The 27917-nt window shown below is 34.8% G+C and overlaps 1 protein-coding gene across 5 annotated transcripts in view; it reads right to left on the bottom strand.

Moving 5' to 3' along the window:
- The window catches only part of PTPRQ (protein tyrosine phosphatase receptor type Q), a 120280-nt gene that overhangs the window by 66813 nt on the left and 25550 nt on the right, over positions 1-27917 (bottom strand). For all 5 annotated transcript variants that reach the window (XM_041713047.2, XM_030260334.4, XM_072923113.1 and 2 more), the window contains 16 exons: positions 27563-27632; positions 25410-25609; positions 23782-24031; positions 22507-22635; positions 21606-21752; positions 19793-19965; positions 17252-17465; positions 15439-15591; positions 15146-15325; positions 14199-14306; positions 11524-11805; positions 10575-10757; positions 9801-9902; positions 7399-7519; positions 3586-3746; positions 1848-1993 (listed from right to left, as the gene is read on the bottom strand). In XM_041713047.2, coding sequence (XP_041568981.2) covers positions 1848-1993; positions 3586-3746; positions 7399-7519; positions 9801-9902; positions 10575-10757; positions 11524-11805; positions 14199-14306; positions 15146-15325; positions 15439-15591; positions 17252-17465; positions 19793-19965; positions 21606-21752; positions 22507-22635; positions 23782-24031; positions 25410-25609; positions 27563-27632 — 2619 coding nt within the window. The remainder of the gene's footprint in view (positions 1-1847; positions 1994-3585; positions 3747-7398; positions 7520-9800; positions 9903-10574; positions 10758-11523; positions 11806-14198; positions 14307-15145; positions 15326-15438; positions 15592-17251; positions 17466-19792; positions 19966-21605; positions 21753-22506; positions 22636-23781; positions 24032-25409; positions 25610-27562; positions 27633-27917) is intronic.

Here is a 27917-nt window from a genome sequence, read left to right as displayed (position 1 = left end):
GAGTTGGCTTTTTTTCACCTGTTTGAAATCTGTCTTGCATCCACAAGAATTCCAAGGTATAGATTAGGACTGCAGTGTAGATATGGTAGTTGCCATGCTAAACAGTGAGCAGACAGGACGTAAAGGGCAGAAAGAATTAAAGGCAGTATTAATATTTGATCATGATTAGAGAGATTAATGTTCATATCCCATGGGTAGTAAGAGACAGATGGAACAGCAGCTGAAACCTACATTCTGAGGGCAAAGGAATGAGATAAAAATCAAAGTCAAAAGGATGAAAATGGTAGGTTCCACACACAGAGGTAGAACTACTGTCAGCATTTTTCTCCTGACAACACATAATATCCCGCAGTAACTTCCACTTGTGCCACCATCCATTCCTGGCCTAACTACATCACATGATAATAAAACTGGACCTTCACCTCGCTGGGCTAATGCTACTGTGCTCCATCTTCCCTATCTTCCTCCTTTATTTCCAGAATCCTGGGCACATCCCGGGGGATTTAATCTCTCTCTCCCTCAGAGTGTCAGCTTCACCTCACTCATTCATCTCAGAGTTGCACCTTCCTAAAGGCAGGAATAGTCCCAAGTCCATTGTCCTCCTTTAAAATTGCTTGAAATGTCCTTCATAGGATGGGCTAGCTCAGGTGATGTAGAGTTTGTCCAGAGATTTAAGAAAAAAACTGTTGCTGTAACAGCATGTGCAAACAGTCTACGATCTGAACTGTAGCCCTGATTTTAATCTCATTAGAATGTGAATTCATGGCACAGTCCTGCTTGCACCTGAAACTATGCAGAGTCCAGCAACTACATATCTTCACAGGAGTCAGAGACGTGTACACACTGAAGTGTGTCAGCAATTGTTCACTCACAGTTATTTTTAACACTTGTGAATATTTTTTCTAGTTATCCTCAAAAACGTGCATACCTCACCCTACACATATCTTGATCATAAATTTTATGCAGTCAAGGTTATTTTCCATACATAATTTTCTAAATGAATTTATATTTCTTGTTTTTCTACCACATGTGTAAAACTTGTGACCAAAAACTTTTAAAGGAAACTTATTTCTCTTATTGTTTTTCTGCACCATAATATAATCACAGAAAGTAGAACAGAAAGACTGTATACAATTAATAAGTGTAGTGCATAATAAAGGATGAAATAAGCAAGAGCAAAAAAAACTAAATGAAAATGTATCTCCAAAATATTATTTATAAAATTTTGTCTTTTAATCTTTAACTTCAGAATAACATCTTTGCTTCAATATACTAAACAGTAATTTCATTTTGAGAGTAAGAAAAATATGAAAAAAAATGCATTACCTACTTTCACATTACCTTCATATTTTCAATAGTGTACAAACAAGTATTAAAAAGTAAAACCAGAACCAGAAATTTACTCAAATTGATAGATTAGACTAAAATAAACACTGTTGAGGGTGTGCCATGCATGTAGTGGGTCTTGAGTCTATCCACTACATATGTTAAGTGAGTAGATATATATTAGGTGTATGTGTGCATATATATATATATATACACATATATATATATATGGACATATAAACTTTGCATAATGGAATATTATACAAAATCTATTGGTATTAATGCTTATATGATATGAATGCTCAATGAGATGCACAGTGTAACATGATTACAAGATGGGCTTCTGTCTTTGTAAGTTTAAAAACTTACATCGTTAAACTTACATGTAAGTTTAAAAACTACATCATGATGAAGGAAATATGAAAAATCAATTTATTGAAAATTATAAAACTGATTAAATCTTTAAGTAATTATTAGAATATTTCATTGACGTCTATGAAAGAATATAAAAATAAGCTTACCTGTATGAATATTCCTGAATTGTTTTTGAAATAAACTGAGTAGTACAGTATATTTCCATTAGGCTTTTGAGGAGGAGTCCAGAATAGCATTATTGACGTGGAAGAAAGGTTTCTGTATGTAACATCTTTTGGTGGATCACTTGGTGCTGGAAAAATGTTAAGTTTTAGCATACCTAAAGCTTTTGTACCTCAAGGTTTTGTGCACTTTAGTATCTGAGGATCATCCAGTATAGTAGATTTTACAACATCCTATGGCAAATCAAATGTATTTCTGATTATGCTTTAAAAAATAATGATATAAAACTGTATATGTAAAATGAATTTTTAAAACCCTTTTTAAACCATATTTGTATTTAGGTGGATGTGTATACAGATAAGATTTTTCTTGTAGTATTTGTCCTGTACTTACTGCTTTGTGCACATAGAAAATCTAATTTGCAGACATGGAAGTTGACTGAGTTACATGTCTATACTCCAAATTCAGTAAGTAGGAAAAAAAAAGGGATTTTTTTCACAAAACCTAAATTTAAAGCCTTTTTCGTTCTGATTATTAACAGAATTGAGGCTCCCAACTCATATAGGTAAACCAGATACTTAAGCTTGGACAGTATGATAATTTATATTTTTTCCTCTTTTCTCATCCTATTGAATGTACAGGAAGATCTCTGTAAACTTTCTTCCATTAGTCTCTCCTCCTATTTATAAAGAATAGCAGCATATGGTTCTTCTCAGTAACACAGTGATATAGGAGAGTTAAACTCAATTCCTTAAGTCAGCTTAGGAGAATTTAAATCCATACTTCTCACCATCCAAGAAAATGCTCTACAGAGCTTGCAGTAGAGTACTGAAGACTATGAGTTATGTATCTCTCTTGCTTTGTGCTGCTCTAGTTTGTGTAAAATATCAAAATATTAATTGGAGGGGGAGCCCCAGAAAATATCAAAATATTAACTGGAGGGGGAGCCCCAGAACTGGTTCCTTAAAGTCTGTCCCTATAAAGTCAATTCATAGTCCCATAACAGTTTCAATAGCAACTCTGAATATCTACAACCTGATGATGTAGACAGATTTTGGAGGGATGGCTCAAATAGATGCTAATCCTGCAAGTGGTTCTGCATTGGGGAATTCTTTATATCTATGCAGAATGATTCTGAAGTATGCCTGCATATTATTTATTTTGGAACAGATTATAGAAGTATGACTGATGGAAAACCAGAAACAAAACTTAAACTGAATGACTTTCAAAGCATAGTATATCATACAGTCATAAATATCACTTTCCATGTTGGAAGTATAAAATAATTCAAATAGAATAAACAAACCAATGTACACTTACAGTGTTCATTTTCAAATTAAAAATATTTCAGACTTGAGAGGGATACTCTAAGTAGAGTATTTCCCTATCAGAAGTTACATCACAGCTGCTTAAAGGATCTATTAAAATATATTACAAAAATAATATTATTTATTTCAAAGTTTAGAATGAAATTACTTGGATCGTATCTGTCCTGAAGAGAAATGCTAAGTTTTTTTCTCAGTAAATTAATGGAAATACATATCATCATTTTACAGAGCCATAGATACATGTATACACAAAGATAGAGCCACAGAGACAGGTAGAATGTCTGCCCTCTAAGTCAAATGTCACTTCTACTTCAGTGGCTTTATTAACTTAAATAAAGCTGACAGAATTTTATGGCTCAATGAAAATACAGGTTCATACTATATAGAAGCTTACCTCCTTCAGAAGTTCTGAATGTTATAGTATCACTTTTTATGTTGCCATCTCCAAATCTTGTACTTGCTGTTAGGAAAGCACTATACTCATAGTTATATTCTAGATCTGTGAATTCCAGTGATGTTTCTGTCACATTTACACTCCTCTTTGACATTTTATTCCTAAAGAAAAAGTATTTTATTAAGGGCATACACAAACCATTTCTTTCTATATATATAATTACAGTATTTTTTGCAAAAATTAAAAATGCAGTATCATGTTAAATACAGGTAGTTTAGGATTTTAAAAGAGGCTAGGATAACTTTTTCTCTTTTATGGTGAAAAGCTAACTTTTGTGCCATGACATCACATTAGGGCTCTTCATTTTGTTTCTTAAAGATAATACACCCAAAAACCCCACAAAAATATGTTTGCAAGTTACATCAACAAAGATAATGGTTATTTGAAATATTAAGGAGGAGTATTTCTATTAACTGCTTTCAAATGGTAATGTGGTACCCTTGGGAAGGACACAGTAGGGCATAACTAAACTGTCTCCCTGGACAGGAATAGCGAAATATAAAAAGATTATAGGGAGCATGCCCTACTGTGACTCTATGAAATTGGTCAGAAGGCTGAAGTTATAAATGGAATAACAGAAGATGATATGGAACAGGAATTAGCTGGTGCTGAGTTAATTCTAGTGGAATGTAGCAGAGGATCAGAATGGAACTCCAATCAGGTCAAAACCCGCCTAGAAAGACTGTAAGATGTAACATTAATAAAAGGCTGGTATTAGCATAGATATGAAATGATTTTCAGAAAATAAAATAAGATATAGAAATAACTTATATAGAATTCAAGAAGTCTTATATTCCTTGTAAAGTTAACATAATCTTTTAAGAAAAAAATATGAGGAAAATAAAAACCTAACATTTCATTCCTTCAAAGATCTCTGTATGAGTAGGTGTCCTGTGTCTCTAATAGGATTTCATACAGAGATGATAATTTGATAATTAAAACAAAATATCTTGCTCCAGAAGTCACTGTGAAACTCTTCACAAATGACAATGTGTTCTAATACTAAAAAAAAAGCAAAAAGAGATTCAAAATTACCAGACTTACATCCTTTGATAACTGAATGACTGTCCCATTAGCAAAGATCACCATCTAATATATCTGAAACAAGGTTACATTAACCAACAACTGGATTGAGAAAATGTATGAGAATAAAAAAAAAAAAAAATCCTTCCTAACCCTCAGATTTTGAGTGGAATGTCACTTGACATGGGAAACACTCTTGGTAACAGAGATTTTTCTCAAACTTCTGACATTTTTAATAGTCATTAAAATTTACAAGAGATTGCAGCTGCAGTTATCAAACTCTATACAAAGAAAGACATTTTTTCCTGGATCTTTGCCCAATGTATTCTTAGTATGGAAATACATATCTGGTTATAATTTAAGTAAGAAGAAAATCCACAGCTTAGTGTTGCTAACATTTCTAGTCTGAATAACTGCATTCTTACATCTGAGTTGCCAAAAAACAGGCACAGAAAGAAGAACAAAAACTTGAGGTATTTCAAGGGAAGCTGATTTTCTGTTTAGAAATAACTGAGATTGCAATAAAAATAAGGAACCACTGATCAAAGTGACTGCAGCCTTCCCAGACAGGGAGAAAATACCTAGCAGAATAAGTTAAGCCAAGAAATTTTACTAAAGAAAAATAATAAAAGGTTTTAAATCACATTTTTTCAAACATGCAGACAACACAGATTCCAAGAAATTGCATAATTCCATTTGACAAAGACAGGCACCATATTTTCTTAAAAATCTGTACCTCAAAATAGACCTAGTCAATAAGCATCTCACAAAAATTTGCAGAAAAGAATAATTCAAAAAAACAATGCCTACATACAAGTTCAGCAATTTTGTAAATTGCACCTTTAATACTCTAAAATTACATTTAAGCAGTATGAGGTTTTGGGCTCAAGGAAAGAAGAAATGTGCTTTACGACCTGCTAGCACCTTGTCCTCTGACAAATTCATAAAATATAACTGAAAACATTGCAAATATCACCCTTTGTATTCTATTGATCGTGGATTTTTGTTCCAAATCAGCTAAAGAAAGGTTACTAAATTCTCTACAGCTGTTACAAAATATTTAAGTGAAGTGAAGCAACATTTATTTAACAACTGTAGTAACCTTTTTTCTGCTTTATTGAGAAGCACTGAGATTAACAGTCTCCTCCAAAATATATTGAATACCTCCCAAGAGCAGCAAATATATGGCATGACAATTTGCCTTGTCAAATCTCCCCCTGCAATGCATTTGATGAAACTGTACAGACAACTCTTTTAAATACTTAAAATTACTCTCCTTCCTCCACACCCCTCACTCTCTGCCAAGGAAGGAGTGAAGTTATGACCCCTTTGAAGGCAAAGGGAGTTTTTCTCAAATGTCTTTGCCTTAACATGATACCTAAAGCCTCTCTAAATTTAGGTATGGCACAGTAAGGAAAGACAAGACAGAGCAAAAAGAATATGTGCAAGCCTTATAGCAAGAAGTTTTGTGATTTCTTAATTGCAATATTTAGAAAGATGGACAATTTAAGAGTGGTTTCTTTTTTAAAAATAATTCTGTCTAAATCTTTTCTCACAGTAACAAAAGGAGCAAGTTATAGGGGGACATAAGGATGAAAAGTTGCATAACCTCAAGTCTTTGAACACAACGTTCATCAAAACCATAGCCCTTATCATAAAGTAAATCTTCCCTAGCTTGAGGACAGTCATTATTTTAAAGAGCAACAGACATTCTCATTAAAGTAGAACTAACAAGAAAAGACAAATTCAACTTTTCTGGAAAGCTTTCTCCTCTTGACTTTATCACCAACTTAACTAGGAATTATAATTTAAAAAAATAGTAGTGATTGAGGCCACACCCCACCCCAAAACTGTTAAATAATAAAGTAATGCAAGTTCAAGAGTAGTTTGCCCTTAACAACTGAGAATTTGCACATCTGGTTGGCATCTTATGCACTTTAGTATTTTGTATTCCTGCACCTTAGCAGTGGCAATAAAATGGTAATGCATAAATGCAATATATTAAAGGTGATCAATAAAAAGTGTTTGCACTCCCAGTAGAAGTTATAGGTCTTTAAAGAGATGCCACATTGCTAGACCAAACTATGTTTTGCAAGAAATAGGAGAGAAGCTGCAAGTTTTAAAGTGACAAAACTCCTTTGGAAAGGTGAAAAAATATGACAGGAGGCAAAAAATAATAATAAAAAAATATTAGATAGAAAAAACTAGAACACAATAAAATGAAAAGTATCTGTTAAAAACACATGTTTGCTATGAATGTAATAGATATAAAATATAGGAGAAGACATAATTGATAGCACATACAAAAACTCTGAACATGGCTCTTACACACTCTCTATAAAAGAAGGCAATATTTCTCTATTTTAAGCCTATTTCAAATCTCCTTGACAATTCAGCATGGGTTTGCACCCTGCCTTGCAGCAGGCCTAATGCTTATAATGCTTATAATGAAAATAGGCACCATGCTCTAGTTTAAATCTGAAGTCACTTACTGTAGTATAACCTTTGGGAAAAAAAAAAATGTTTAAAATGCTTGCAAAATGCTGAAATTGTTCCGCCAGTTTTTGGCTAGTCTGAATTTGCATATAAAAAAGACCAGTATTTTAAGTGCTGGATGGATATTTGTTATCCCAAAACATGTATTCAACATATTGTGCAACAAAAACCTAACATTCCTGATAGGTTACAGATTAACATTTATCCTCAGAAGTACTTCCAGAAAAATCTTACCAGACATAAACTGTGTAATAGAGGATAATTCCATTTGGCTCCAGTGGAGGTTTCCATGACAACTTCACAGTGACACCCAACAACTGTTTTACAGAGAGGGCTTGTGGAGGAGAACTTGGAGCTATAAAATGAGACAATAGGACACAACATCTTGTTAAACAGCTAGGATCAGTGGGATACACAACATCCTTAAATAGGCTTTGAATTATTTGTGATAGAAAGTTAACCTTGTACCACACTGGTATAGTATCCATCAGCTAATGTTAAGGCACAGCTTCTTTTCCTTTTTCTGACAGATGATAAAAGAAGATTTTGCATGGTGTTGTTAGAACATCTGTTTCTGTGATTCAATGGAAAAAGTACTTCATGAGAAAACAGAGCAATGGCTAGGTCACAGTGATTCACCTACTGCCCAAGTACATTGCTGTAATTTTTTTCCCTTCTAATAAAAGCAAGAGCTTCATAGATATGAACACATGTAAAATAAAGCATAATAGTTCCCCTGAGGAAAAAAAAAAAGGTGCTGTAAAGAATTCTACAAAGTGCCAAAAGGTGGAAAAGTGGATAAGCATGGCATTGAGAGATATGTAGGATTGTGGCATACTAGACAGTGGTAAAATCTATTCACTCAATCAAATAAGGAGGACATTGATAGATTTACATGTCACAACAGCAAATGAAAAGATAGGCATTCACTGAGATCCTTAAAATTAATTTTAAGATGATCCCTAGATGACACCATATCCCGACTCTGCAGGGAAACATTGTAAATAAATGAAAATGCTAGACCACGTTTGACTTTTTTCTAAGGTTCTTATTAATTTTACTGAAGAAAAATAACTAATGTATGCATAAATTATACTGCTTTATTATCAGCATGTTACTGAGAAATGAATCTTCATCTGCATCTTCATTCATGGACCTATGCATCACTATTAAGTAATATTAGAATTACATTTGTTTTTCTCACATTAAACCAAAGAACATCATGCACTAAAAATTCAGGTCATAGCTGTAGTCATGCATGAAAATTGAAAATATGAGCATAACTATTAGCAAATCTATGAAACATTTGGTCTGAACCTTGGAACACTGTGTTCCTGTGAATACAGAACATGTGGTGTATTATAAATATTGTTGTTTTTCAATCCTTGTTCCTTTCACTATCTTTAAAGTTGGCATAAAGCTTTTATAACTCCTTATATTTTATATTTTTTCATAAACAAAGGTTCACTGCATTCAGTGAGTGTATTTACTGGTGAAATATGTTGACAGCTTTATTTTGTGTTTTACTTGTTATATTATCTTCAACGGCTATACAATAAAAGATCTGTCATATGGTGAATGTCATGTTTTTGACATGTCTAGTTAATTCTACAATTATTATTCAAGGAATTTCTTTTTTATTTTTATTTTTGCTAAAGAATAGAAACTACATTATTCCAAATAAAAATAATCTCTGGTTAAAAAATGGATTTATCCAATCTAGCTCTTTTCAGTCTGCTCCAGAAACATAACTCTTCAGCAAATTTTTTTTACTGATGGTGTGGCTGGTGAGTTGCTTGTGTCAATGCCACTTTAGATAGGTTACCAGAGATTTCCTCCTGAAGCAAAGGAGAGGAACAGACACAGCCTTTTCAAAAATGTGACTCACAGCACCTAAGTTAAGATTTTTGCTATGAATTTTTTTTCAGGATTCCCCTGCAGAAACTAGAGAGGTGACCAATGATAACTTCACACTACAACATTGTGTACCGAAAGTACAACTACAATTTTAATGTTTCTCTGCTATTTTTTGACCTACTGTAAAAATTAGCAGGGGCTGCAACAACTGTGCTCTACCCTCAGCCTGCACACGCCCCAGCTCAATTTGGAAGTCCGGTGCTACAGATGATGGACTTTGGGCATTTTCATAATATTAATTATTTCATATCTATCTATGTGTGCCTGTACAAGCATCTGTTTAGAATAATACAAAAATCTCCCTCCAAGAAACTCCACAGAAATGTCCCTGGAGCATTCAAACTGCTTTTTATGGTTTTCCCTTTCCTGAGCTCTCACATGACTGAAAAACCAAATACAATATTTAATTCTACCACGTCATGTATTAGATTAAAATAATATGAGTAAATTAAGATTCTTCAGAGTCATAAGATATTGGTAAGATCAAAAGTCTATGCACAGCAATTGCAACATTTCATACAGCTTGTACTGATAAATATATTGGTAGATGGACGGACAGATAAATATGTTTGTGTGTAAATACGTAGGTACAGATAGAAATGGAGAGACATAACAGCCAACGAAAGTGCATAAAATTTAAAAACATCTGACATGAAGTTTAAGAGTAAATTAAGAATGCAGGCAGAAAATGATGCACTGAATCTTCTGTTCTGACTTACCGTCTTCATCAGTTAGTATATGCAGAGGTGAACTACGAATGCCTTCCCCCATTGTGGTACTAGCAGATATTTCTACAGTATATTCTGTATATTTATTTAAATCTAAACAAAAAAAAAAGGAATAATTCAATAAAACAACTATTCAATGAAACAAATTATTTTTTAATGGACTGCAAGTATTTTTGATGTAGTAAATAAGCCTATCACAATAATCTGTGTCATTATAGACTGAAATAATCATTGAGAAAGCTTGGAACACAAAATACTTTGCAAATGAAGGGGTAAAGCCCTAATTACCAGCTTGTATTTCATATTCCTAGAATGTTTTACAGTTTGTCCTTGGCTGTACTCTGAAAATGTAGCAGTGAAGGTACTGAGCTCCCAGCATTAGTCACTGTGCCATGCCTCAGCGATAATGGCAGAACTTAGGAAAAGATGAAAAGGTGAGTGGAAAAGAAAGTTTTATCCAGAATAAGATCAGAGACTTTTAGGTGACTTGAGGGTTTACTTTTTTACAATGATAGGTCTGCAAAGATATCTGTTGAAGATCCTTGTACTTTAAACATCCAAAATACAGTAAGATATATGTTAGACTCTATTACATTTCACCACATTATGACAGGACACAAGTTATTTCTCAGGACAGGAAGCAAAAAACTTTCTGTAAGAGCAAGAAGGATCAGGTCCAATCAATGAATTATTACATCTCTGTCTGTTGCACGCATCTCAGAAAAACTCACAGTTGCCATAAGTTCCAGATCATTATATACTGGCCTGTAATACGTAGTGTCAGAAGGGTAGTGTTTATAATTCTTTGCTCAGTCCCATTGGCCCTCATGAGATATATTGTGTAGGTCTGTATGATTCCATTGGGAATGGATGGCGGAAAAAATGATAATTCAATTTCCATGGATGAGATGTTCCTATAGGTTATGTTTTCTGGTGCAGAAGCAGGAACTAGAAGGAAAAAATTGTAGAAGATTTCAGTCAGTTTAATTGATTTGGAAAGAATTCTTATAAACCAGTTTCAATTAAACACTTTGTTAATATTTGGATTTGCATCCTATTTATTTTTTATGAAATACATTTTAAAAGAGGCTGAATTTGAAGATGAAAACCACTTAGACACACATGTACCAACAAGGTAATTAAAAATTTATAGAAATCAATTCAGCTTCATTGCTGTCATTGAATTGCATCCATGGCAGTGCTTGGCCATGGACCCACTGATCTAGTCCCTGCCTGACATGGCAGCCCAGCCTCAGCTTGGCTCCCCCACTGCAGGCCTGCCCCACTGGCAGAGCCCAGTGGCTCTGTCTATCTTGGTTACTGTCACTGAACCTGTGAACTTCCTTTCCTGGCTTGACCTCAGACCTGCCACATCAGCATGAGGTGTTTGGAATGCCAGATTGGCCCTGGCAGCCATGCCTTGCCTGCCCCATGGGCTTTGCAGCAGGGTGGTGAGACAAGTCCTGGCTAGTGAGGCCTCTGCTCAGCTGGCCCAGGGACCCCCGGGCTCTTGGCTCCCCAACCCACCCCCAAGAACCTGGCCTTGTTCTTTTGCTTTGTACATAAAACAGAAACAGGATTCAAACTCACTGCCTTGCAAAGAAAGCAAATACTTTTAAAATTATTTAAACTTATCTATTTAAACAACAACGATCAAATGTTGTCCTAAAGCAACTTTTTGTCAAAAAATTTATTTTTTTTAAAAAATACTCACCAGTTTCAGAAGTTCTGACCAGAAGCGGAAAAGATGACTGATTCCCATAGCCAAGTCTGGTGAATGCCCTTACTGAGATGTTGTAGAGAGTATATGGCTTCATTTCACTTAGTGATATACTTGTAGATGAGGCATTTTTAATTAAAAAATCGTTGGAATCACTGTACAGAACTTCATAGTGAGTTATAAGACCATTAGGCTGCTCAGGTGGTAACCATCTCAGATTTATTTCTGTTGCAGTTACATTTATTAATTCTAAGTTTTGAGGTGGGGAGTCTGGTTCTGCAATACAGATATCAGAAAAAAACAACTTTTCAAGTAATTGAATACAGAACTGAGATCATAAACCTATTGGATTCTGGCATTGGATCCTAACTGTACCAAAAGAGCTACACTCATTTTCTCACTCTCCTCAAAGCCTTACCGCTTTTTACCTTACTTAATTTTGGTATGTCTCTTTTCTGCTCGTAAAGCTAGGCGTCTTTTTGCATTATGACATTTTAGCTTTTCTGAAATTTCTTTTCTCGTCCACTTCTAAATCTATCTCAAACTGCACTTATTAAGAAAAAGAATTTCTTCTCTCTACCAGTCTCATGTAAATCTTCTCACTGTCTTCCTCATATTCAGTTCTTTAAACTTGGATTAATGTCCTCTTACTGCTTTCTATGTAAATAACCATTAGTACTTCACTCAATCAAATATTGAACCAAGAAAGGGCCTGCATGCACAGTAACTAAATTTTGTTTAGTGAACCCTCTGTAAATCTTGCACACTCTGGTGTGAAGGTCATGCACAAAGCAAGTTCAGCTCCAGGGTGTTGTGTGGCTAAATCAGTTAGCAATGTATGAGTTCATGTGACTCCAGTGAGCTAATAAGGCATGGAAGTGTTGAAGAAGTGTGTGGGCTGCACTTATGGATAAAATCAGCTCTGAATGTCAACTTTGATTCCTCTGAAGGTTTCATCACTTCACTCCTGAAATAGTCTGTAAAATCAAGATAAAAATATACTACCTACTCAAGATCATAGGATTCAGTTTGTGTACAAACATCCATTTGCAGATATGGCAGAATTCATCATTATATTTTTTTGCCTAAAAGGTCCTACAAATTACTTTCATTTCTGATTTCTGAGCACATGAAAGTGCTAACTGTAACAGATCACTGCTCTCAGGATGACAAGACTACCCACATGAATATTTGCCATGTGAAGAAGCTTAATTTTTAATTTAAACATATTTTGCCATTTATCTGGCATGGTAAAATATTTAAATGCAAGATGTTTCTTCCATCCTAATGCAAGTTATCTAAGACAATTGTAGTGAATCTTTTATTTGGAGCCATCTCTCCTTTCAAGAGTCAAACAAATTTCTGTTCCTAGTTTGGCTAAAATTAGGATACAAGAATCTCAGCCTGAATTACTTCAGGAAAGCTAAGTAAGGAGAAGATAAACAATTATGCATAGCCTTATAAAAAAGCAAGAATTCTTGGTGAGTTTCTCACAGTTTCCTCAAGCCTTGCACAGCTCTTTTGTGAATGAATGAGCAGTTGGCTGCTGGCTCTGAAGAGAGAAACTCTACTATGAAAAACTTCTTTAACACTAACAGGCAAGGGATTGTAAGATTTCAGAGAGAAAAATACTTATATAAAAGTAATTTTCTTCTCTTGTGATGTGCCTTTCCTCTGTAAAAATACTAAAAGTATAGGAGAATGTAAATTTTAAAAATATTCACTAACTATTTTAAGTTTCACTATTTAATCTGATATTTTGTGTGGTTATTCAAATAACCTAATCTTCATAAATACTCATAATTCTTAATCGTAAAGTACTTTTCTCTCCTTTATTGGCATTCAATTATTGTTCTTGTATTGTAGTACATTTGAAAATGAGAGAGATAAACAACAATTGGGTAATCACCCTCTGCATTACTTCAGTAAACCTGGAAATAACTGCTGAAACCAGTGAAAATAGAAACTTGATACAAACAAGAAAAGACTAATATTCATAGCTCTGCTCTGCAAATCAATTTCCCATGTTTTTTTTGCAGAAGCCAATGACAACTCCAGCTCTTGCCCTAATGCCTTCATGGGCTGGAACTGCCTTGCAAGTAAAAAAGGAAGATTCAAAACTCTTTGTAATGTAGTATTATACCTGACATTAAAATTATTGACCAGTCTTAAAATTAATAAAACCTATACAAAAACAACTGATTATTATATTCATCATTAAAAAATTTTCACTTTATCAGCATCTTTGCCTGCAAATAGAAATATGGCCTCTGAAATTTTGAAATGCCCATATGCTTCAAAACCAACCTAATCTACATATGATAACAAAAATAAAAAGAAAATGGAATCACAAAGATTATGATTTAGATCAATGCTAGGGACATACTGCTTTGAGAGAGGGAGCCTCAGCTCTGCAGCTTTCCTTTCATTTGTCTATCACATTTGAAATTGGTTGATTGCAAGTCATGCCGCAGCTTTCATTATTATTTTTTATAGCACTTATCTAAATATTGTCTGAATGAAGTCAGTGACTGATAGAAGGCTAATAATTTCAACATTGGTTTTATCTATACACTTTGTTCCCTCTTTTTTGTATGTGCTAGTCTTCTTTTTGAACAAACACAAAGTTCAGTACAGAAAATAAGTCATCATTGCAAACAATGTATTACCGTCCTCAGGGGTTCGCACAAACACATCGTTCTCTTCCAACAAAGCACTTTCTCCAACTGCGGTAGAGGCTGTGACTCTCATTTTATAATTTGTGTACTTTTTTAAACCTGCAAAGATTAATTTAAAAAATCTTGACTCTTAACTTTGTAAACAAAGACTGTTGACTTCTTTTGTCATAGCTACTTATAAAACTACAGTACTGGATACTGTTCTGAGAGTTTTTTATGCACCCTATTTATACCTAAATAAATGGTATTGTACATAATGCAATACCATAATGCAATGGTATTGCATTATGTACAATACCATTTATTTGGTGACAGTCAAACAGGCATACAGTTAAATCAGCAGATTTTGAAGCCAACCAGCTTTGACTCTGTAAATTGCTTAAAGAATTTTTCAGGGACTTCAAAGGATGCATATATGAATTTAGTCTGTATGCATTATTCTGATTAACATCAATGATAAGTGAAACTCTATTAGGAATGTGTTTGCTTCAATTACTATAAAAAAATACTACCTTAAATAAGAAAATTGTTATTAATATCAGAAAAATGCTGTGAAAAAAAATCAAATCTGAAAAAGACTTGACAATTTAGGAATATTTTCCTATGGGGAAACAGGAGACTGAGGCAAGTATTCCAAGGAGAAATCCATTTCATAGATTACTGCTTGTACCATTTCAAAAATTACTGTTTATCTTAACCAGCCCTCTTCTCCCATCTCACATACCCTACATATTTCTCCACAGTAGACAAGTCTGAGGAGTGTCCCAACCTTTTTTATATATGCAGTTTTGTTGTGTGTATGGACATGTGTGAATGTGCGAGATTTGATCCACATATATTTCAAATGGCTACATTATATAAAATTGAAAAAAAGAAGTTTGTAAAATGTACTTGCAAGCTTATAGTTTTATATTTTTTTAAATTAAATGACACTGTACCTGTCATAAGTAAGCTGTTGTTTGAAGTTGTTTCATGAAATGCTCTTTTGGTATCCAGTTCCATCGCATAAACAGTATAATGAATGATTTTCCCATTGGGATTTGCTGGAGGATCCCAATACAGCAAGACAGAGGAGGAGCTAATATTCTTGTAAGATATATTTTGTACTGAGCTTGGGACTTGAACAAAAACATAAAAACATAACAGTAAGCAAATAAATTACTAAAAAAATTCTAACATTCAGTGAAATAAGTCATGTATGTTAGCTTTGGTAATACCAGTTTGAATTTACCTTGTTCATGTGTCCTGACTGTAAGAACTGATGGTGGTCCTTCTCCAACAGCAGTGAAAGCAGACACACTAACTGTGTAATCTGTGAAAGGTGTGAGGCCCTTTATAACATATGACAGTTCTTCAGCCAAAACATTGATGTTATATTGATTATCTGTGAGTAAATAGAGAGAATAGCTGCTTATTCATAAAGTAATTTGCTTTCTTATGCATTCTAAACTCACTTTGGCATGGCAACTTGGAAATATTTTATTCTCAAAGAATGAATTTACATGTCAAATATAAAAAATAAAAAGTCTGCATTCAACCTCTTAAGTCCCTAAAGAAGAGTCCCTTTTCATGTGTACAATAGATAGATTGGCCTAGGTGAAATAATGAAGGAGCAACAAGTAGAATTGTGAGGTTTAGTGAGTAATCCTCTAGAAGCTAGGGAAGGGTACTTTTGTATAAGGTCTAGTTTCTCCAGGGATTTCAGAACAGCAGCTCCTAGACTGATGGAGCTTTTGAGGGGTTTTAAATATTTTTAAAGACAGACAGATTCCCTCTTCCTTGCTGTCCTAATGGTGCTAGAACAACAATACTTCGAAAGGCTGCCTTCACATATCCCTTCATGCTGGTATTTTTACCAGAAGAGTTCTGGTCAGTAGAATGATGAAGCTGTGCATGCCCACAGAGTTTGGTGCACTTAAAATAAAGTTCAAAATCAGCCTCAATCCAACTGTGTTAGCCAAAACCATCTGCTATAAAGAAGTCATTATGCCAGTGCAACATGAAAAGGTGTGGGCACTTCACATACCTGAATATCAGGCTCAGAGTTCAGTGAGAAGGGCATTAAAATGAAGGCATTGAAAATTCAGCTGACCCTGATAAAAATTTGGCTGCCAACAGCTTTAACTACTATAGTAACTCCTATAAAATAATACTTGGATGGTAGATCATAACAGACACTGGCTGAAATAAATTTTCAAACATGGATATCTTTTATCAACTCAATACCTCAAACTGAAGAAGACCATAAAAAAGATTTACATTTAAAATGCTGTACATTTCTTGTGTATGACAAAGAATATTCATCAGGATTAACACAGCACAGAAAACATTCACTGCCATTTAAAATAAAGGATTAAATTCTTGTTTTAGATACTGGTGCATATAGATGAATTCAGTGACTTCATTAAATCATTTTAAAAAACCTAAAACCATTCTTTTCTCCCCACTGTTCAAAACACTGTAAAAATTTGGAGTGATATTTGAAATCCCTGCCTGTCAGCTAAGGGCTGCTTAATGATTTGTAAATATCCATACTTGGTAAAGAAACAGTGGTCCATTGATAATACAGAACAAGTGTACTCACTAATGACATCACCATGTCATGGGGTCATCTCCACCTGTTTGTAACCCATACAGCAAAGTTGTAACTTTTTGACCTATTTACCTTCACTGACATTTGAAAACCTATTAGTCAAAAGGCTTAGAAAAATCAAGGTCTCTGAAGGGCTTGGAGATATGTTAATCCCTGACAATCACACCTGCTTTGGCAACTGTAATAACTGATTGTCTATGCAGCTTGGCTGATGGCTTTCGGGTGCTCCCTTCACTAGGAAGAAGGTCAGCTGGGTGACAAGGGGCTAGTTCCTGCCTGTGTGGCATTCCCATTTGCTTCAGAAGGTTATTTGGTAGTAAAAAAAATCTGACTCCAGCAAACGACCCATTTATAATTTGCTTGAACCATGAGCTAAAGTTCATATCTGGGACAGTGATGGGGGTCCTTGAGCACAAAGAAGCAGGTAGAAAAATATCCTAAAATATCTTACCCAAAGCAGAATGTAGTTCTGTAGCTCCATTTATATCAGGCAAATTATCACCAGATACACTTGTAAATATTACTGGGGAAGCTGTCTGAATGCTGGAAAACATTTCAGCTGAACCTTCATATAAATCATTGTCTGCTTCCACTGAATTCCAAGGGGGAGAAGAAGGTTTGATATTTTCATTTATTGCATATGGTTCCAAAGAACCAATCAGATACTATAAATTAGAAATATAAAAAGAAATCACAAAGCTAGTAATCACTAAATTACATAATTAAATTTATATATAATATAGAAATGATGCTTGTCTGTTTGTGCATGCATATAGTACTATATAAATGTTGGCATAAAACATTATTGATCATTAGAATAATTTTAAAAATATAAGCTTTGTCATAAAAAATGTTCAGCTGCCAGTAGCCTACAACATTTTATTCTGGTTACTGTTTAATCAAACACCACTTCTTAAAAAAAATCTTCAAATACATATTTTATATTAGTGTGGAAATTTTAAAGTAAGGTGTTTAATTTTACAGCTATATCTTTGGAGCTATATTGAATAGATACACATTTTAACTTGGGAGATTTTATTTGTACCAACTAGAACCTGAAAGAAGGCAGCAGGCATTGAAAACAAGAGAACTTCAGATGGCCCTTTCAAGAAATGGCTGACTAGATCTCTGAGAGGGAATAAGAGGAGAGGGAGAAAACCAGAAGCTAATGAAATAAAGGGGAGAGAAAAATAAGGGTGTGTATATGTGAAAAAGGAGAGTATAAGGGAGGTAAGAGATATAGGGGCCCATATGACAGAAGACGTAAAGAACAAATGCTGGAAATGGATAGCAGCAGATATAAGTGGAGCAAGAACAACAAAGGGAGGAGAAACAAAAGCAGAAAAGAGAGAGGCTAGACCATAGGTACAAAACGGTGTAGCACCGGATCTTCCTGCCCCTTCAAAATCTGGGACCAAATCCAGGACTGAAGTATCTCTGACTTGTTCTGCTGTCATCTGGAACTCTCCCCACTCACATATATGGGCCACCTCATTGTCAGACATGTTTTTACAGTGATGTAACTAATACACATTAGTCCTTTCCTATGGACTCTGGGCAGAGAAAGGGCAAAGCCACTTTTACTCCTTTAAGGTGAGGTACATTAGCCACAGGCATAGTTAAAGCATCAATCTCACCAAAGTACCAAGAAGTAAAACCTGTGTATGATTCATCTTCACCAGCATTTTATAGCAAAATATTAGGCCACATGGAAATACTTTTTGCTTATGAGGATTTTCCATATATAAGACAACAGCTTTTTATTGCTACTGGTTTTTGAGTACCATTAGCACAGCGGGTCTGCCAGTTCAAGCCCTGTAGCTGGTCTAAGCTGTGGTCAATGTGGTTCTAGATAAAGCAAGGCTGTCTATTATTTGCTTTGGTTTTAATTAGAAAATTACATTCAACAAATTATAATAAAGCAGCAATGATACTGCACTAAGAGCTCAAAAATTAGAAAATTCCATCACTAAAATATTTTTGTGCAGACTACTTTAATTTTTTGTGTCCTGATTATGATACAATCTTTAATTACAGAGTTATATACTTTCCTTTTCCAAGGATGCCTGCCTGGCTTAATGAATGGATCCTTATCCTAATTTTTTCCCCTTGCTCCTTATTTAACATTTGACCCCAGGGCTCTATTTAATTTATATCATTCAACTTGAAAGTGAACTCCTTCCTTGAGCTATACATCAAAAGCTTAGATTCCAATTCAGATCCAGTGAAAGACATCACTGTCTGAAAAAATAAGGAATTGTGCAGACTTTGGGCACTTGTTTTCAAAATTCAGCCCAAAAAGCCCTACCTCAGAAAGAATTCAATCCTGAGCTGAATGTTTGCTAGGGGTCTACAGTTGTGTGCTGCAAACTCAGAGCTGCTCTAAGCACATAAAGCACATCAGCACCCAAAATCCAGGAGCTAGACTGATTGACAGCTTAAGCTCCCTCAGAGATAAGATCCCATAGATGTGCACAGATATCCTTAATATGCCACCCCAGCATGGAGCTAAGCATGTAGGACCACACATGTGAATTTAAGGATACAGAAGGAGGCAGAAAGTCTAAGCCTGTCTGCCTTGCTAGTAAAACACTTAGCTAGCCTTTGGACACTTCTGAATTCACAGGGTTCATACCCATGTCTTCTAGAGGTTTGATTGAGTGGCTGTGTATCAATTTAGGCATCCAAATCTTTACTCTTAACAGTCTAGCCACCCTGTGCTGCAAAGAACTCAAGGCCTGTGGGCTGTGGCTTCCTGCCTTCAGCAGCTGGATCATTTTACTAGAATAATTTTCTTTCTCATGTTGTGGAAACAGCATTATTGGAATCTTTTTGAAGGCCAGTCAAAGAAAGAGAGTGGACTGAGGAAGATGGCTTTTAAAAAAATTGACAACTTCTCTGTGGGATCTAGTTCATTCTATAAATGTCAGCTAAGGCAGAGAGCAAATTTAATCTAACATAAAATCTATATTTAAAAAAGAGAAAATAATACCTTATTTTTATCTCCAAGAATAGTGTTTTCCATAGTGACGAGTGTTGCCTGCACATGTACTTTAACTCTGTACTGGGTAATGATTCCATTTGGTTGTTGTGGTTTCCTCCAAGTAATTTTTACGTATGTGGCTTCCACTTCTGCTAGTTGTAAATCTGATACAGCACCTGGGACTAAATATTCAAGAAGAAATTTCAGTTCATTAAACACTTGTGATTCTTACAAGATTTTTCAGCACTGTATACAAAGCACAACAGACAATCCAATTTCACATCCTTATCACAAAGTTGAACCTGTGCAGAGTAAGGAGTTACTTCACATGTTTCCTTAGTAAACAAGTTATAATTCTAAAACCATGCACACTTTTTAAACACATAAAATGTGTATGAGTATGGTCAGAGAATAAGATGATGTAAACCAGGATTGCTGTACTGAGGTCTACTTGATTGGAATCAAGCAGACCTTTGCTATTTTCCTATATGGACTTCTAAGTACACTTGAAAATAAAAGGTTAGCTCTAATTAGCTTGTTAATTTCCCTTTTACAAAAGGTTTATATAACTTTATTTATATATTATATATATATATGTGTGTGTGTATAAATATAGATATTATATATATATTATAGATAGAAACTAATAAAAATAGTTTATATAATTATAGAATAGTTTATATAATTTCTTCACCAAACTTTCAGTCTTAATTATATTGTAATTTCTATAGGACCATCAGAGGTAAAAAACATTTATATTCAGTAGAATGATATTCAGATTTGATACAAAAAGAGGGCTTTTTTCCTGAAACACTTCAATAAAAGACATTTTTGAAATTACTTGTATAAGGGTGATTTTTAGATTTGGGATTAAAATAAGACACTCTGTGTCATGCTAAAAGTACTCCAAACCCACCAAAATTCCTTTTGGCTTCTGTCAGTGCATTTCAACACAAGATGAGCACCCGTACTCAGGTAGTTCATCTCTGGAAATCATCTCTGACAGCTGCCAAAAGATCATTCAGGAAAGAATATGATAAATAAATAAAGATAGGTTTTCCTCCCAGTATTACACCATGACAACAAACATTGCCAGCAATCCCTGAGGCAGAGATTTTCTAAATTTGTGTTGTGTGGCATAAAGACAGAAATAACAGTCTTGAAACTGCCTCTCTATTACACACCAACTCTCAATTTTTCCTCCTTGCATCCTCAAATGCTGGCCAAGAGTCCCGCACAACCTCACCCACGTGTGAGGTAAAGCTGCATTTCCCGCAGCCAAGGTGTCTGACCAGGTGAGCTGCCTGCTCGGGACGCGGTTCCCAGAAGGGAGGCCCAGCGGCATCGCCCGCGCTGGGCCGCCCCGGGACCGGCCCTCCGCCGGGGCTGCCCCGCGCTGGGGCGGCTCCTTCAGGCGGGGCCCGGCGAGGCCGGGGCACGGGAGCGTCCGTGAGGAGCGAGGGGACTGCAGGAGCCAGCGGCGGGATCTGCGCTGCTTTCTCTTCTTCTTGCTGCCATCTAACGGGGCACAGGGGGCCCTGCAACTTATTTACTAGAATTAACTACTTCCGTTCAGAAAGACACTACATTTGTTTCGCAAGCTCTGAAGACCTTCGATAGCGGATAAATGTACTGACAGAATAAATGACGTAATAATATTCAGCCGATTTATTTTCTTTAGTATTTTGTAATCTTTTTCTCCTCTCTTCCAGTGCTCTGACATCCATTCTTCCCTTGGCAAAGTCCTTTAAGTCTCTGAAGGGAAAACTGAAGCCCTTTGTCCCGTTCAATCCGTTTGCTTTGTCTCTCTATGCTTACTCACCGTCGGCAGGAGTGAAAACTGTAAGGTTGGTCTTTGGCCCCACCCCGGCACTTGTCTCAGCACTGACATACACGCTGTATGTTGTAAACGGCACAAGGTTACTAAACACAAACTTAAGGTCTTTTGTACTGTTATCCAGAACATGTCCTGGAATTAAAAACAAAGAGATTTTAGGTCGAAAAGAGAAACAGTCTAAGGCTACTTTCTAGTATGATGAACAAAAATGAAAGGACAAATTTGTTTGGGTAAATGCTAATTGTGAATCAGCTTCAGTGGAATAATACTGAATATTTAGGAAATAAAACAACAAAATAACCAACCAACCAAACAAGTCCCTTCAAAGAGGTAGGAGTTTTAAGACTAAGAGATTTTTAAAAATGTATCTTACTTTTCCTGTGTGGTCCCATAAAAATATTAGAATACAGCTTATGCTTATGTCTTACTTAACTACAGGCAGTTCTATAATTTCTGTATCTATACATGTCTGAGTTTAAAAAAAAATGCAAAAACATCAAAACAGACTTAAAGATATGATTGCATACTGCATGAGAATGAAAATTCTCCAGAAATCTTTAACAGAAAGAGAAAAAAAAGTAAAGATTTAGCTATATAAGCACAGCAATAAAGCTGTGCTTAACCTATCATCTCCTGAATGACTGAGGGGAAGTTGATTTTCTCCATTCATAGGAATATCTAATGTGAATTTAACTTTATACTCTTCCTCATGATGGATTGACTTTTCCCTTAAAATTAATCTACAAACCATTAAAGCATGTAATAGTAAAAAGGGATACATAACACTGCTTTTGACCATCCATTTTTGATTGTCAGGCCCAGTTGAATGTGTAAAGAAATAATCACCAAAAAATCAAAACAAATGGTAGCATCAGCTCTGACTTACCAGTTGGTCCATACAGCTCAACTCTGTAACTAAATTTCCCTGTTACTATTGTTGGTGGGTCCCAGATTACTGAGAAAGACTTTGCTGTAATGTTGCTCTTGGCAAAATTCTGTGGTGGGTCTTCTGGAACTTAAACAATATTGGAAAAAGTCTTTGAACATAAAATACTTTATATTAGGATGTCCAAGAACCCCATATCAGACAATTCATTTTAAACAATAGACATGAAATATTCTGAAGGGAAGACATAGAAGCATATCATTAAAATTACTTAATTTATGGTTTAATGTAATTCCCAGGGAAGGTATCAAGAGTTTTGATCATATGAAAATAATCTCTAAGAGACAAAAGTGTAAAATAAACTGGAAATTAGCCCTGAAATCATTAGAAGAGAAACAGAAATTTCATTAACCCTAGACAAAGCAGCAAACTAAAGGCTGTTGAAACACTATCAAAGCAATTCGACTTAACATTTTTAGAAGGGAATAAAATTTCTTTTTATCTGAACAGTGCTATCTATTTTGTATGTATTAATGTTTGAAGTAATATCAAACCATTTCAAGCAAAAGAATAATGTACCTAGCAAAGAGAAAGCCAGAATAACATTCCTCTGGAATGCCTTTTTTGTATAGCTCTATTAACAGTGTTCTCACTACCTAAGCCATTATAAAAGTGCTGCTCATGGACCATTGCTTCCAATTCCAGCTTCCCAGTGCATTGCAGGTAATCAAAAATCAACTTCATCTGGTGCTTAAAGATTTCTTCAGCACTCAACTACTTTCTGCAATAGGTGCAGATTGGCACATAAGTACAGGAGTTTTCTTTATTATTGCTTGTTTCTCAACAAAGGCAAAGAAGCTTAAAGTGCATTTTTGTGTACACACCACACATACTTTTACAATATTATGCCTGACAGCTATGACCCTGCGTCTTTATTTTCAATTCTTCTACTATTATTCTATTATTTGCAGTTCTTAAATTTTCCTCAGTTTTTCATAAATTTTGATCTATCCTGAGCATAATTTTGGTATCTTTAACTCTTAAAAACAAGTGAACTTTCATTCACTGTGCATTATTAGATACATAAATATATATACATTTTCAATTTACCATCAGGTAAAATTAAGTAATCCTGAAAATACAAAAGCATGAAACAGATAAAGACAGATTAGGACAGAAGTATCTTGCAGCAGAAAATCAAACCTGTATTTTGAAGTTTTTCACATAAATCTGAAAATGTTATTTCCATTTTAAAGCCGTATGTATTTAATGTACCTGATTCTGGTGTCCTGACAATTGCACTGTCAATGTAGCCTGCTTCAGTGGTTACTGCAGAGACTTCAAAAAGATAGGTGGTGTATGGCCTGAGGTTAGTTACAACAAAGCTAATTGGTTCACTCCAAACAGAGCTCATTTGACTTGCTGCCTCTGTACTTGGAGTCACTGTAGTCTGTGAAAGAATTGTGGATTTCCCAAAAGTACTTGAAGGAGTGGTAGTACTCCACAAAAAAGATTCACTCTTATCCTGTAAGTACAAAATAAGAAACATAATAAGGTGCATCTATAACCAATAATTGTAAATAAATATAAATAAAATAGGCAGACCATCTTTGAAAAAATTACCCTAAATTGGTTCTCCTTTTTGTACTTCAGTTTCTGTATTTAGGCAGACTGTGCTAGTGCATCCTGTAAGTGACAGTGTTATAGTTTCCTGCCTTATTCAAGGAGATCTCAAATCTAACTGAACAGCCACATCTCTCTAGGATTCATTTAATTATTTCCAGTTTCCTTTTTCAGCATTCAGTCTCTCTCTTGAAAAAAGTTACCTAGCAAGGTTCTTTTGCATCACATGTATTTTGTATGTGTATATGTGCATACACATGCATAACATACATATATCCACACATCAAGGATAAAACCAGACAGGGGTTTCTTAATCCATCGTGTCAGAAGATAACTGAAAAATGGTAAGGCATTGTGGTGACCAATGCTTATGGTTCAGTAGGTGGCAGCCTGCCTTCTCAGCGCTGAGTTATACCAGCCTGGTGTCAGGAACCTTTGCAATGTCTAAGATGATCTTTCAAATAAAAACTGAAACCAAATTTATGATAATGTATGTCATTTAAAACTGCACTTTTCTTTAAAGCACTAAGTGTAAGAAATTAGAAAAAAAAGGTCAAAGGAAAAAAAGTTTGGTTACTTGCCATTTTGACATTTCAGTAATTGCAAAACTATGCTCAAAGTAAGAAGGAAAAAGAAAAAAAAATTCTAGAAGAGAGAATTTTCTTCAAGAAATTCCAAAAGGATACAATGGTTACAGGTCTGAATTTAACAATGAGAACAATTCAGACAGCAACCATATTTTTGAAAATTGCTCTGCTAATCATGTTCAGTTTTTATTTTGATATGCGGAGTATTTTGAAAATATTGAAATGTGCTACACAGAATAAAGCATATTTCTAAAATACAAAAAACATTATCAAAGTACATAGAAAATAAGACATTTACAATACTATGTCTTCACTGACCTAAAATAAACCCTGTAAGTTCTTGTTTTTTCCTAATTGAATAGTGTGCAAACAAAAAAAAAAAAAAATTGAAAGATGAAAAAAATAGAAATTTTCTATTTCATTATTTTCTGTTAAAAGGATGCCAAACTTAACTTTTCATAACATTATTACTTTGATTAATCTGATCTTTTCAAGCAAAAGTATTCCATTTAAAGTACTTTGAACAGAAAGGTTTTTCTTCATCGATTTTATCCTGTCTTGGGACAAGGTCTGTAAGGTCTTTGAATCTTTCTGAAAAGCAAGCCTCCACATTTTTATGTCTTAAATTTTAAATTTAAAACTCTATTCTGTGGGTTGAGTCTATTTCTAATTTAAAAGGTTTATAGCACTTACATTACATTCTGGTAACCTCCCAGACAGAAGGTCCTCTACTTTAACCAAGACATCTTTCACTACAATTCCACTTCTTGCATGTTTCACACTAATCTTGAAACTAGTTATTTTTCCATTTGGTTGCCGAGGGAGAAACCAGATCAGATTTACAGCTGAAGAATTTAAGGCTTCAACTGTGAGATTCACTACTTTACCTGGAGCTTGAAAACAAAACAAACAAAAGCAGTGAGATAAACCTTTCTTCTCAGTACTGAAAAATAGCAAATTCTCTTTTTTCTTAAATGCCATCTCTAGCTTCCAAATTCTGAAACAAACACATAAAAAACATTCACATACACATGCAAAGTAGCTGATATACAATCCGCTGGTTTTCAATCTGGTTTAAGTGGGAAATATAATTTCAGTCTCATAATATATATAGTAGTATGTTTGGCTAACTTAAAAATATTTTCTTAGAAGCAAGACATCTACTGTTCCAGAAGTAGGAAAAATTTGCCCTTTTTTCCTGGTTAAGAGCATCTTATGACACTGAGTGTTTTATTTCACTTTTCTTGTGTCATCTTTTCTGCTGCACATAGCTTAAGTAACTTGATTCAATTGGAGTATTAGTTATTACTGCATAAATGCTGCTCTTTGTATCAGTCACAATTTCTGTGGCCTTTTGTCAGAACATCAGTATTAAACACAGCACAAAGGATTGAGATGCAGCATCTAAATCAGATTTTACATGCTGAGCTCTTCTGTGAATTAGAGCCCTGTGGCCCTGTCATAGTGCTGCCTACACGTGGCAGAGTCAGCAGCTGGTTCTGCAATAGCTGCCTTAGTACTAAGGAGAGAAGGCTTTTCACACTCTTTTAAAACAAAAACATTCCACAGTTACAGACCTTCCACAGGTGAACTGGGACAGCTCCTCCAAGCCTCATATTTAGTGCTTTCAGTCCTGCTAAATCTCTTCCAGATCGTTTACCTCTTTTCGCCTCCTCCCAAACCACAACATTTATATTTAAATAATTTTATCTTCTGGCAAACTTTCTCACTTTAAATTTCCCATCTTTATGTTCATTAAGATGTTTGGCTTTCCTTAGCCATCAAGGCAAGAATTAGAACAAAAAACAGTTGAGAAAGTAGAAGTATAAATGTTACACTGATGACACAAAATTTACCTATAATTTGAAGAAACCTTCCAATTACACTTATAGTAAGGCATTTTAGGTTTAATAAAAATGAAGAAAGAAATGCTTCCAAAAATAAAAATCTTATGTTCTCATATGGAGAAATGCCAGTGCTGTCCTCTGTCAAACATGAGTAAATAATAAAGCTCACAGAAATAAGGTTTTTACCAACAATAATGCACAAATAGTGAAGAATAATGATCTCACACAGATCCATGTAGCAAGTTTACTACTCCTCCTTATATTGTGTTCATAAATTATTGCATTATTTGTGCAGAGTGATGATTTCTGCCATTAATTAAGATATCTCACTCTGCAGTTTGCACAGAAACTGAAAGCAGCCTAAACACAGATGGGCAGTCACTGCCTTGGCAGCACAAGTTCTGTATTCCATTGAGACTGGTTCACAAGTGTATGAGCTCGTCAGCCAAGGCACAACTGCTCCCGGAGAATGAGCGTGATCACAATCACCAGATTAGTAAAGATTGTGCAAACTCAGACTATGTGTTTTAAACTTCAAAACCACCAAAATCAAATTTTTATTTCAGATTTTTTCATCCTTCAGAATTAATACATAAAATTTAATAAAATACATGCTGTGCTGAAGTTCATAGAACCCGTCTCTAAACAAATACAGATTGACTTAGCAGACAATGGCAGAGATGATCCCACAACAGATGGATCCACTTTACAGGTAGCTCTGCTCTGCTATGACCTTGCTTTCTGGAAGCTGCCTACCTAGAAACTGGCATAGAAAAACTCCAACAGACTTTGTGTACAACAAACACCCCTATGGGCACACCCTAAATGCTGTTAGCAAATAGAACAAAATTAACCTTTGTCACTGAGTGACAGAATAAGAATAAGGATTTTGTTCTAAATGCATTGGAATTTGTTCAAGTATGAAATTTATCATGGAAATTTATTTGAACAAATTAGAGCAAATTTAATCAATATAATTAACAGCCTTATTAAATTTACCACTTTCTGCAGTCTGGAAAAGGAAAGGATCACTAAACACTCCAATACCCGCACTGTTCTCAGCAGCAACCTACAGGAAAAAAAAGAAAGTATCCACATTAGAAAATCTACAGTATACATAGTTTCAGGGAATATGAAAATCCTAAGGATACACAGAGATACAACTTTTAGGTTTTAAACTATAAATATACAGATGAACATGCCCTTTATAGTTGTGTTGCGTAATTTATGCTCAATGTTTAAATGTAAAAAAATAAAAGGGAAAAAGTATGTAACAGCATACGAAATTGAGAAAACCACATGTGAATATCCACACATAAAAAGAGGATCCCTATTTTATGCCAAAATCAACAGC

Source organism: Taeniopygia guttata, chromosome 1A, assembly GCF_048771995.1.
Source record: "Taeniopygia guttata chromosome 1A, bTaeGut7.mat, whole genome shotgun sequence".
NCBI lineage: Eukaryota > Metazoa > Chordata > Aves > Passeriformes > Estrildidae > Taeniopygia > Taeniopygia guttata.
This window is presented reverse-complemented; position numbering and strand designations above follow the sequence as displayed.